The sequence below is a fragment of the Gekko japonicus genome, unplaced genomic scaffold, assembly GCF_001447785.1.
Source record: "Gekko japonicus isolate JY-2015 unplaced genomic scaffold, Gekko_japonicus_V1.1 scaffold793, whole genome shotgun sequence".
Taxonomy (NCBI): Eukaryota; Metazoa; Chordata; class Lepidosauria; order Squamata; family Gekkonidae; genus Gekko; species Gekko japonicus.
In genome coordinates, this window is record NW_015167076.1 from 708,586 (window position 1) to 720,325 (window position 11,740).

Consider the following 11,740-nt stretch of genomic DNA (forward strand, 5'->3'; position numbering starts at 1 on the left):
AATGGCAATTTAGGGGTACAGCAGAAAATATCAGTGTGGCTTATCCCCTCTGAGCAGTCCACCCCCTTAATTGAAATTAAAAAATAAGCTTTATGTTGGACTGCAATTTAGGCATAGAAATCTTTGAGCAGACTGTTGAAGAAGTGATTCCCACTGTTACCCATTGGTGATGGACTGCTGTAGATGTTTGTTGCCTTTAATATATATTCTACCCTCAGAATTCTGTTTACTGATGCCCAAAATGCTTGTACATTTGCATATCACGTACAAATGAAGTCCATTTGCACTTTTTTCCTGAAGCTTGTTGTTTTTGTTCAATTTAGAGTATTTGAATGAATGAATTACTAATTACAGTCAAAGACCAGAACAAAATTTAGAATGTTTTTGCAAGTCATATGTGGCATCAAGAATAGAAATATGGGTGGTGCCACAGATACCCTTGTATGGCTAAGAAACGCAACACTGAAGTATATCCCCCTGGGCTGTTAACAAAATTTCAGTTGAAATACTTGGGATTTCGCTCTTCCTAAATCAGGAATAAGAGTCTTTTATCCAGTTGAAAGTAGTAAAGGATGCTCACAAAGAGAGCCATGCTGGAGGAATGGTTATGATACGGGAGCTGAAATACATCTGGGGTTTCATGTACATGCTGAAACCCTACCCTACCCATGACTAAAGACGTTTCCTTACCTTTCTAGTCTCTCTGCTTGCAGAGTGACAAACAGATCCTACATGCTAATAACATCATGCTTAATATTTAGACTTAATGGTAACCTGAACTCTTAGAATATTCACATTAAAATACTTTTAATGAGGAGTTTTGGTGCCTATTTTTATCTTGGGTTTTTTTTCTTTTCAGAATTTTAATGCCAAACAGTAGCTTTCAGGACGTCTGGACTCTCTATAACTTCTTAATTAAAAACAAGGTGGGTTAATTTGTCAAAATATTTAGTTGGCATTATTTTATCCTGTATGTGCATGCTGGGAGGGAGAGGGGAATCAGAACACTTCCATACAACTCAGAAACTTGAAATGTGGAACAGATACTTCAACTGTGAGAGACTTCCGCAAAACCTGAGATTTATATATGTCTTCTGTGGAAAAGGGAACATGAAAGTGGGGCCCCAAAACAGCTGAAACTTTAGAAATCTGTCTCACAATATTAATCTAGCACATCAGCTGCTGAAGTCTAACTGATTCGGGCAGAATCATGTGAAGAGGGAGGATTCAAGCAACTTTTAAGTTCAGTTGACAAGGCTTAATGGTGTTGCCACAGTAGAGATCACTATGGGACAAAATGTAGGCATTGTGGGTATTCTGTTGCTGCTTTACACTCTTGAACCTGTCTTGGGACTTCCAGTAAAAGCCAGGAAGCATTTATCTCTCCACTTGTAGACTGAAAGAACATTTACACTGCCTTTCGGTCCAAAGACTTCCAAGGCAGCTGGATCTATGTTGGAACTGAACTTAACCCACGCTTGCTGAATGCAAACCGAACTTGCTTGTTTCTTTTGAATTATTTTATAATTTTAAATGTTGTTTTTAATTGATCAAATGTTTTAATGTTTTTATGTGTGTCACCTTGGGGAACATCGTGTCCATAGCACAGCCAGTTACCCTTCTTGGCTGGCAACTCATTCTTCCTCTTCTAGACTTCCACAGAGAATTCTAGAGCAACTAAATTGGTTTCATTAGCTATCAGGTACAAAAGAGCTAGTGTTTTTATTTATTTAGGGATTTTATTTGTATATTTACAAAATTTATACTCTGCTTTTCTGCTTTTACGAGGGCTACGGAAGTGGCTAACACATTAAAAACACACACAATAAAAACATACCTTAAAATATTAAAACTAAACTAAAACACGTAATTATAACCAAGCCTAAACTACACGTACAAAAACATTAAAATTAAAACAGGGCAGGAAGGAGGGATTGTTACCACAGAATGTGTTTACGGCTAGTTTAGATAGCTTAAAGAGGGGGGAGGTGGAACAGATTTATGGAGGACAGGTCCATCAGTAGTTGTTGACTAAATGAGTTTCCGTGTTTGGAGGCATTACACTTCTGGATGCCAATGGCAGCCAGAGGCTTTGGTCTTTGTGTCCTCCTGTGGGCCCTCTGAGGCAAAGGGATGCTAGACTAGATGGTCCATCAGGGCCCCCCCCCCTTTCTTTTTGGTTTAAGATTTGTTAGTTGATCAAAACAGAGAGAAATACCAGTCATTCAAAGTAGTTAGAAACAAAATGAAGAAATCATTTGCAGGAGACAACAGTTTACAGTTGGCAGACCTAGCACATGTGTGAACCAATTGCAACCTTGTTTATTGGGCCTGGATACATACTGAGGGCTAGGAGCTCACTGATCAAATTTACTAGTAAATTAAAACAATAAAAACACACTAATTGCTAAGAGATGGCGCTAAAGAATTCAGTAGTGCCACTGCTGCAGTGGGGGGTGGGGGGTGGGAATGCCAGAAGGATGAGACTGTTGCTGTCCTCATCCAAATGCCTAGTGGAACATCTCTGCCTTACAGGCCCTGTGGAACTGCATCAAGTCCCACAGGGCATGGATATTATGCAGCAGAGAGTTCCGCCAGGTTGGAGCCAGGTCTGATCAAGGACAAACAGACATCCCTCAGGCTGAGGACCATGACTGAGTTCTGATCTACTGAGTGCAATGCTTTTCTTGGGGTATACTGGGAGAGGCAGTCTTGAAGATACGTGGGTCTGTAATGATTCCATGTTTTGGGGTGGGTGTGTCTTTAAATGTTGAGTTTGACTGCAGTACTGTAAGAAGAGTGATAGAGGGAGACAAGTGTGATTTGATTGGCTGATGACTGAGTGTGTGGGAGGAGATGTTCTGAGAGGAATCTGTGTGTGTTTTTATGACAGAGTTCTGTGTATATGTCTTTGGAAAGTGAAGTGCGGAAGAGCTATGAAGAGAGTCTGTGTGACTCTAAAAGTTTTGTGAGAGAGTCTATATGGTAAAGAAACAAGTATGTCTAAAGTGTGTGTGTAATGATTTCATGTTTAACTGTGTGTGTGTGTCTTTAAAAGTTTGGTTGCATGGCGGTGAGAGATAGTCTAGGGTGGATGAAACAGGCAAGTGAGTGTGATTGGTGATTGGCAGAAAGGGGGAGGGGTTTTAGAAAATGTGTGTCAGTCAAGAGTTACAGTTTAGACAGTTGATGAAGACAGTTAGAGAGAGTTAGTTAAGCAGTTTTAGTTCTGATTTCTGTGAGAGAAGCAGAAGATCAGTTAAGCTCTGTGTATGAAAGAAGTGAGAAGGAGTTCTGTGTGAAAACAGTTAAGCTGTCTGTTGATGTTGTTCAGAGAAGAAGAAAAGTTAAATGACAGTCTGAGTGACAGACTGCAGTGCAACAAGAAACATTTATGACCCTGAGTTAATGAGTTACAATGTTACTTGAAACATCCCTGTCAGGAAGGGAGAAGCTTGTGAGAGACACCAAGCAATTGTTCAAATCATTCACATTATTGTTTACATTGTTCTACCCTCTTAAATAAATCCTATTTCATTCAAGTCTGCCAGTTCTGAAAGAAATAATCCCTCATGAAACACATAGACCCTCATGAACGCCTTAAACCCTCGACTTACCTACCCAGTGATCGATATTATATTATAAAGGTTTGGAAAGCCTTAAATTTCCTGGTGGCAGCCAGAATACCCAGTAGAGAGAAATAAAAAGGAACACTTTTAAAGTAAAACCAGACCTCCCCAGTAAAGGGGTCGTCACAGTGGGGTTAGACAAATGTTTTATCTTGTGTGCCTAAAACAAAGAGCTTAGCCACTGTGGCTACATATATGAGAGAGAGAAGTCTGTCAGCGTGGAATTTTGGTGTCTGAGAGACTGTGTGTAACACCTTTTCAGTTATATTTACAAGTTCCTTTTCCAATAACAGTTCAAGATAACCAGAAACCTATTTTGTTCTTTATTCAATAAATCAATTTTTGTTTAAACATATCCCAGAAATCAGTACAGTCCTTCCTCAGGGCCACATAGTCCTCTGAAGTGCCCAGACCCCGGGCCACACTACCAAAAGAGAGATTTGGATTTTTTAATTCCTGGTGGCAGCAAAGAACTACCAAGTTTATATACAAAGAGGGTGGTTTAAAGGAAAAACAGTCCCCCCCCAAAGAAAATCACGCCTCAGGGTCCCTGTATCTGAATCTCCCTGCCATAGTCTCAGCTGGCTCTGTTTCAGCCATCCCACCACAGCCTCCAGCCCCTCAGCCAAAGTTACTGGGGCAGTATTTGGCTGGCTGCCCATCAACAGATAAAGCTGGGTGTCATCAGCATACTGGTGACATGGCAGCCCGAAACTCCACACCAGTTGAAGGGACACATGTAGATGTTAAGCAGCCTGTGCGCACCAATCACACTTGAGGAAGATCAGTGAGCTGCCCACTACAACAACTTATGGATTGCATGCATGTGGTAATGCCATTGCAATGATACCAAATTAACATAGCTAGCCCTTTAATATTATATGGTTTTAATGAACTGTTTTGAAATGTTTTATGATAAATTTGATTGTTATGTATTTTATCTCGTGTAAGCTGCCCTGAGCCTGCTCCAGCGGGGAGGGCGGGATATAAATCTGAAAAATAAATAAATAAATAAACAACATTGGGGAGAGGATTGCCCCCTGAGGGGCCCCACATACTAAGGGGTACCACGATGACATCCTCTCTCACAGCACTATCATCTGTCCCCTACCTTGGAGAAATGAGGTGAGCTACTTTAAGCCTACCCCATGAACTCCTAGTACTACCTAAGGGCCCTGAGATGTTTTTTTACTGAATTATGTTAATATGCTAGATGCATCAATAAAAGAAGTGGTTAAATACTTGTTAGCAGGTGCAAGGCTGGTCTTGGCTAGTTTTTGGAAGACAAAGTATCTTCCAAGTAAACTGGATTGGTTAAGGAAAACTTGGGAGATCGTATAGTTAGGCTTATTCCTTTAGTTAGTTGCGAAGCATATTGAACTCCACTGCTACATTACGTTGAAAGGATTATTTGCGAGTAAAAAAGTTTAGTTGTGTGTATGGGTCTGTTTTGAACTTTATTTAGTAATGTAAGTAGCTTCTTATTTTGTATTATCATGAACGAAATAAAAATAAAATTAAAAAACTCATAAGAACATAAGAGAAGCCATATTAGATTAGGCCAGTGGCCCATCCAGTCCAACACTCTGTGCAAGGAGGCTTGCACTGAAGAGTAACTTTACCATTAGACAAACAGATCCATAGGATCCAACCCATTTATTTTTATTGATTTTAAAGTAAAAAGTAAAATAAAAGGGAAATTATGGTCCTCTATACTTCTGGGAATAGTAGCATCATGAGGGGCCAGGTGATCTTTTGCAGCCAATTTGCATCACCAAATACCACTCTCCCATATTCTTTTGAGGAAACTCTTAGAATTAAAATGGTATAAAATAATTAAATTTTGTAGTAATGGCAAACCTTGTATTGTGTGAATCAGAAGCTAAGCTAGTTCACATCAAATAAGTATCTCTACCAATGTCCTTTTTTTCCCCTTCAGCAGACCACCTTCACAATTGGGCATGCGTTTTTTTCAAATGATTCATTCAAAAGCCATTTAAAAGATATGAATGGATACGATACTGCCCTTCCTGGTAGCTTACTTTGGTAAGCAAGTGAGGATGGTGGGCCAGCTGCTCAGTCTCCACCCACTTTTGGCATTTCCAATTAAAGGCAGTAGTAGGTCACATATAAGATTGGTGCTTGAGTCCCTGGAAAGATGCTTCCAGTCAGAGTAGATAATGCTAAGTAGGGGTGTGCGGTCAGTAAATACCGAGCCAAATAAATACTCGAAAAATACCTTATTGGTCTTTTTCAGGTATTTATTCAGCCAAATACAGGTCAGAGATCTGTATTCAGCTACTAAAATAGCCACGACCAAATAAATGCAGAAATTATTTGGTTTTTATTCAGGCATGGCTAGAAGGCTGAGTTGCCTTGCGGCTTGACTCAGCGAGTCAGGGATTCAAAGTTTAAAATGCTTGCTGAGTTGACTCTCAGAGTCTGACTCTGTGAGTCAACTCAGCAAACATTTAATCTTTAAATCCCTGAGTTGACTCCAGCACAACCCCTGCAAACACCGGCAAATCCCCCATACCACTTTCTCCTTGTGGATCCCTTCCTTTCTCTGGGTCAAACCCCACCTTCCTGGGGTGCTGCAGTCCCAACTGAGTATCCAAAATGTGCCCCTGGGCACCCTCTCTAACATCTAGGGGTCTGCTACTCGACCCCCTCTTCGCTGCCACTGTGAGCATTCTCCCCCCCCTTTCTCCTCCCCCCTGCAAAAGTGCCTTTTCGGGGTGCTGGAGACCCCACTCTTTCACTGCTAGCACCTCCTGACCTTCCTCTACCACCATCAAGGGTCAGCCAGCTGGCACGATCCCCACAACCTCCATTAAATCCTCCATACCCCTTTTTCCTTATGGATCACTTCCTTCCCCTGGGTCAAACCCCGCCTTTCCAGGGTGCTGCAGTCCCAACTGAGAATCCAAAAGGTGCCCCTAGGCACCCTCTCTAACATCCAGGGGTCTGCTTCCCACCCCCCCCCCCCACTGCCATCACAAGCAAGCCCCTTTTCACCTTCTCCCCCCTGCAGAAGCACCTTCCCAGGGTGCTGGATACCTTGTTCTTTCACTGCTCACACCTCCTGACCTTCCTCTACCACCGCCTAGGGTCGACCCACCAGCATGACCCCCACAGCCTCTGTCACCTCCCTGTTTCTTCATGGCCTCTCTTTGCCTCCTTTCCTTTGTAACCCTACCTGTCCTGGTAGACCCAGGGCACTGCTACCAACCTGCCCTCCCCCTCCTGGCCACTCTTCAAAAATCCCGCTTCTGAGCCACCACCATCTGCTGGGTCTCCCGCAGTGGCACGACTCCATGAGTCAACTCAGCAACCATTTAAACTTTAAATCCCTTCTCCATTATACCCTATGGGGACAGTCCCCATAGGGTATAATGGAGCCAAATAATTTGGGCTTCCTGAATATTTACTCGAATCCCAATACAAAACCAATATTGGTATTCGGGAATATTCAGGAATACCGATATTTTTCATGTCCAATGGACCTGAATTGGGAAAAAAAGATTTTTTTTTGCACAACCCTAATGGTAAGATTCATAGTCCAATGGTTTGACTGAGTGTCATCTGTTCTGCCAAGTCCCACTTTCCCCCCCTCTTGAGTTGGCAACTGCTGGACCTTGGGCTGGATTCAACCAGGGGCCTAGTTGCCACCCCCTCCCTTAAAGATGGTGAGCTGGATCTGAAGGTCCTGTTCCACCAACTTTATGGCACTTCCCCAAATACTTCTCGGCGGAGGGCACAAGGAACATTCAAGAACAGTATGAAGGGAGCAATGAGAGTCTGCAGTGGGAGGGCATCAACATCCGCCCTCCTTCCACCAGTAGAAAATGACTTTTGGTGCAATCCTTCATTACTCTTTCTCATTTCCCTGAAGCAGTACTTCCTTGTCTTTTTTTCTTTTTAATTGAGTGTCTCATATTAAGCAATGCCAGCCATTTAAGCATTTCAATGGTTTTTTTCCTCCCCCCCCTTAGATAAACACTCGCATAACATTTACTGCTGAAGAGTTCTATGACTGTGTTTCCCAGGGGATGTACAGGTAACATTATTTAAACATCTGTAACTGCTGTCTTCCTTATTACTCAGACATTGTTGAAGTGGCAGCTCAATGATTTCTGTGTGTGAGCATGTAAGCACAAAGGTGAATTTCAGAGCTTCCGCTTGCCCTGTGAAGTACATGTACTCACTAGAATAAATGAACCAAATTTCCTGTAATGCCAGTGTTTTTTCAAAAGCTTTTTAAAAAATTTGAAATATAGGCTATGTCAGACCTTGTTTGTTATCTTGCCATCAAGCAGTTAATTAGTCTTCCAGTCTTTGAAGTAGGTTATAATTAAGTCAGGGACATGTTAAATATTCATGCCTTCGTACAGCGTGGAAGTTTCTTGAGATTATTTCAAAGAGGCAATCTATTAGGCTGTGTTGTCAAACATTCTGATTGCTTTCCAAGGTCAGGATTTGTACCGGCACCAGTTACAAAGCATTCTGCTGCTAGTGTTTTTAATGCAGCTGCTGTGGCGTAGAAAAAAATGGGATATTACGTTCAGAAATGTAGGTTTTCATTGCCATTGAAACCTGACCAGAAGATGTATGCATCAGGGGGAGTGAGAACACTTGTTGGTTAAAATATTTGTTCTCTAGCTATGCCTCTTCTATATATATATTAGCATATGGTATGGGAATACCAACAGACCACTGGACAGCCAGTGTGGTGTAGTGGTGAGAGTGTAGGACTAGGATCTGGGAGATCCAGGTGTGAATCCCTGCTGCCATGGAAGCTCCTGTGTGGTCTTGGGCCAGTCACATACTCTCAGCCTAACCACCCTCACAGGTTTTTTGGAGGCAAAAATGGAGGTGAGGAGAATGATGTAAGCCACTTTGGGGTCCCCACTGGGAAGAAAATCAAGGTATAAATGAAGTAAATAAGTACTTTTCCTCAGCCGATGGCAGCAAATATTTATTTTTAAGGAGAAGCACCAAGCTCCAGGCCTGCACAGAGAACCAGAGTGATACAGTGACTAGAATATCAGACTCTGCATTCTTATCGCCACTCAGCAGTAGAGCAAACGTGTGCAGGGTTCTTGTGAGGATAAAACATGGGAGAGGTGAAATAATGGATATTGGCCTGAGCTCCCTGAAGGAAGGGAGGCATAAAAATGTGATGGCTCGGTGAAGTCCTGCTCTGAAGTGTAGTCCTGTTCCTTAATTCCAAGTATGTCAGGACAGTTGCACTTACCCAGTGGGGAGAGAATTGCATTTTTATACATGCTCAGAGGTCTTCCTTATATACTACTACTTAATATCAGAAGAGGGTGGTGTTAAGTGAGTGTCTGGAAGAGGAGGTGTGGGACTTTGAGGTCAAGAGTTACGTACCTGCAAGAGTAACTAACCGTCCATTGCCTCCTACTGGTACTTTGATAAGTTCTCGTGGCTTTATCTTCATTTTCAGTGATGTCATGGTAAGCACAGAGACTGGTCCAAGGTATATTGTACGCTATTTTGATTATTTCAGAGGGTAACTGTGTTGGTCTGCAGTAGAACGGCTCAATCAGAGTCGAGTAGCACCCTAGAGACCAATAAGAATTTTGGGGAATGAGCTTCCAAGAGTTAAAGCTTGTATCTGATGAAGAGAGCTTTGACTGTCAAAAGCTCATACCCCAAGAATCTTGTTGGTCTTTAAGGTGCTATTGGACTCAAATTTAGCTATTTTGATTATTGTAATTAAGCTTATGTAATAATAGACTTGTTTTCTGGTAGAGTTACTTTGAACAAAAACTGTCAGTCTTGAAAAAGTGCCCTTGCTTGGACTTGCAACTTTTCTTTTTTCACTCTTACCAGGGAACGGTTGTCAATTTGTTGTAGCCAACTAATTCAACTGGAACATGCTGTTAAACAGTTCTATGAATCTGTTGCTTTGGAAACCAAAAACAGAGGATGGCTGTGATCCTGCAGACGTCTGAAGCTTATGAAGGATCGGTGTTTTTTCTGTTAGTTTAAAGCTGCAATTTTACGCATAATTCTTTGGGAATAAATCCAGTTGAATTGAGATTTATTTTTGTGAGTAAACATGTGTAGGATTGCAGTACCTATCTTCAGAAAAAAAGACATTTCTATTTTTACAGTGATTTCTGCTTGATTTACAAGAGCAGCAGGATCTGATTTGCCAGGGGAAAATTGTTTTCAATGAATTGATGCAAGTGTACAAAGCTTCTATGCTTTTTTAAATACCTTTTAAAAGAATATAAAAAGCTTTTTTGCTATTTATTTACAAAATTCATTACTATTTAACTTTTAAAATTTGTAGCCTGCATTTATCTGTACAAAGGAGTTTCTCATGACATTTCTTGAGTTGAGCCAAACTTTAATAAAAGTTCGATTTCAGTGGGGCCATTAAGCATGTGCCAGTTTTAAAAATTCTTAGCTCTTCTATTATTTAATGACTCTGTTAGTGGACCTGGATTTTAATATAACATTAAATGTGTGTAAATATATAGCTGTTGCAATTAAACCTTTGTTTTTAATGACTTTTCAACAGCAATAACGTTTTTGTTATATTGCTGTCTTTTTCCGGTCGAACAGCCTATTGGCTTTAAGACCTAGATGGGATAGAAATTCTTAACTGTGGCTGAATCCCTGTCCCCCAAGTATCCAATACTCTGGATATCTGGATCTGAGGTAACGTTGCTTCTCTTGTGTGTATAGCATGTCTCTTTTAAATCTTTTACATTCTAGTGTACTCAAAGAATGTCGCATTTCCTGTTATCTTCCTGTGCGAGTCACATGACTGTTCTCTCAACTTGAGCTGAATGTTGGGTGGCTGGGGGAATGCAATCCCATACAAGATACCTACCTAATTCTTTAGTATTTCTGTCAGTGAAGCCTGAATAAAAACTGGCCTATCATCTTCTATCTAAAAGAATCCCTTTCTAGCCATTGCTGTATTCTTACTGATTTTTATCTTAAAGCAAGCCACCCAATTAAGTGAAAACAGGTTGCTTACCTGTAACTGGTGATCTTCGAGTGGTCATCTGTGCATTTACACCCATGGGATACAGTGCGCCTGCACTGGATCGATCGGCATTGTAGCAAGCGCTAACGGATTTTCGCATCCAGACCTCAGGCATGCACCGAAACCCCACCACGCATGCCCAGAGGGATGGGCCTGCACTGGATCGATCGGCATTGTAGCAAGCGCTAACGGATTTTCGCATCCAGACCTCAGGCATGCACCGAAACCCCACCACGCATGCCCAGAGGGATGGGCACGGACATCCTGCCAGTTCCTTCAAACCGCCACGAATCAACCCCTATGAAAAATGTAGAAGCTGACAGCAGCAGGGAAGGAGGGCAGGTGGAGTGAATGCACAAATGACCACTCAAAGCTCACCAGTTACAGGTAAGCAACCTGCTTATCTTCGACATGGTCTCTGTGCTTCACACCCATGGGAGATTAGCGAGCAGTGGCCTACCTGGAGGAGGGTGCTGGCAGGTCATTACTGCGAAGCCGGGGATAAGATGTGACATCCCATGTTGGTATGAGAGTTCTTTCGGACATCTAGGGCGTAGTGCCTTATGAACATATTAGGCGTAGCCCACGTAGCGGCTCTGCAAATGTCCATTAAGGGAACTCCCTGGAAGAAGGCAGTTGAGGCTGCAACAGCTCGGGTTGAATGAGCCCTGATAGGAAGGTAATGGCTGCTTAGCGATAAGTTAGCAGAGGCGGATGAGACCTACAATCCATCTTGACAAATGCTGAGCCGTGATGCGAGTTTCCAGCCTTGCTGGTGCATAGGAAACAAACAGTTGGCAGTCGCGTCTCGGGCGGGTTTAGGTAGAACAGAAGCGCATGTTTCGTGTCCAAAGTGTGTAACAGCCTCTCCTCTGGGGATGTCGGAGCAGGGAAGAAATTCTGAAACTACCTTTGGCAAGAACGAGATGTCAGGTACAAGGCGGACTCCGTCTGGCAAAAATGACAAGGAACGTCATGTCTGAAAGCCAGTATTTCTCCAACTCGCCTCGCTGAAGTGACAGCCACCAGAAAGGCTGTTTTACAGGACAGGAATTTCATGTTGCAAGTTGCGAGCGGCTCA

The 11,740-nt window shown here is 42.3% G+C and overlaps 1 protein-coding gene across 1 annotated transcript in view; it reads left to right on the forward strand.

Annotated features, from left to right (window-relative positions):
- SWT1 (SWT1, RNA endoribonuclease homolog) overlaps positions 1-9,594 on the forward strand; it is a 50,286-nt gene extending 40,692 nt beyond the window's left edge. The window contains exons 17-19 of the mRNA XM_015412776.1: positions 860-926; positions 7,625-7,689; positions 9,489-9,594. Of these exons, the coding sequence (XP_015268262.1) occupies positions 860-926; positions 7,625-7,689; positions 9,489-9,594 (238 nt within the window). The remainder of the gene's footprint in view (positions 1-859; positions 927-7,624; positions 7,690-9,488) is intronic.
- Positions 9,595-11,740: the final 2,146 nt, after the last annotated feature.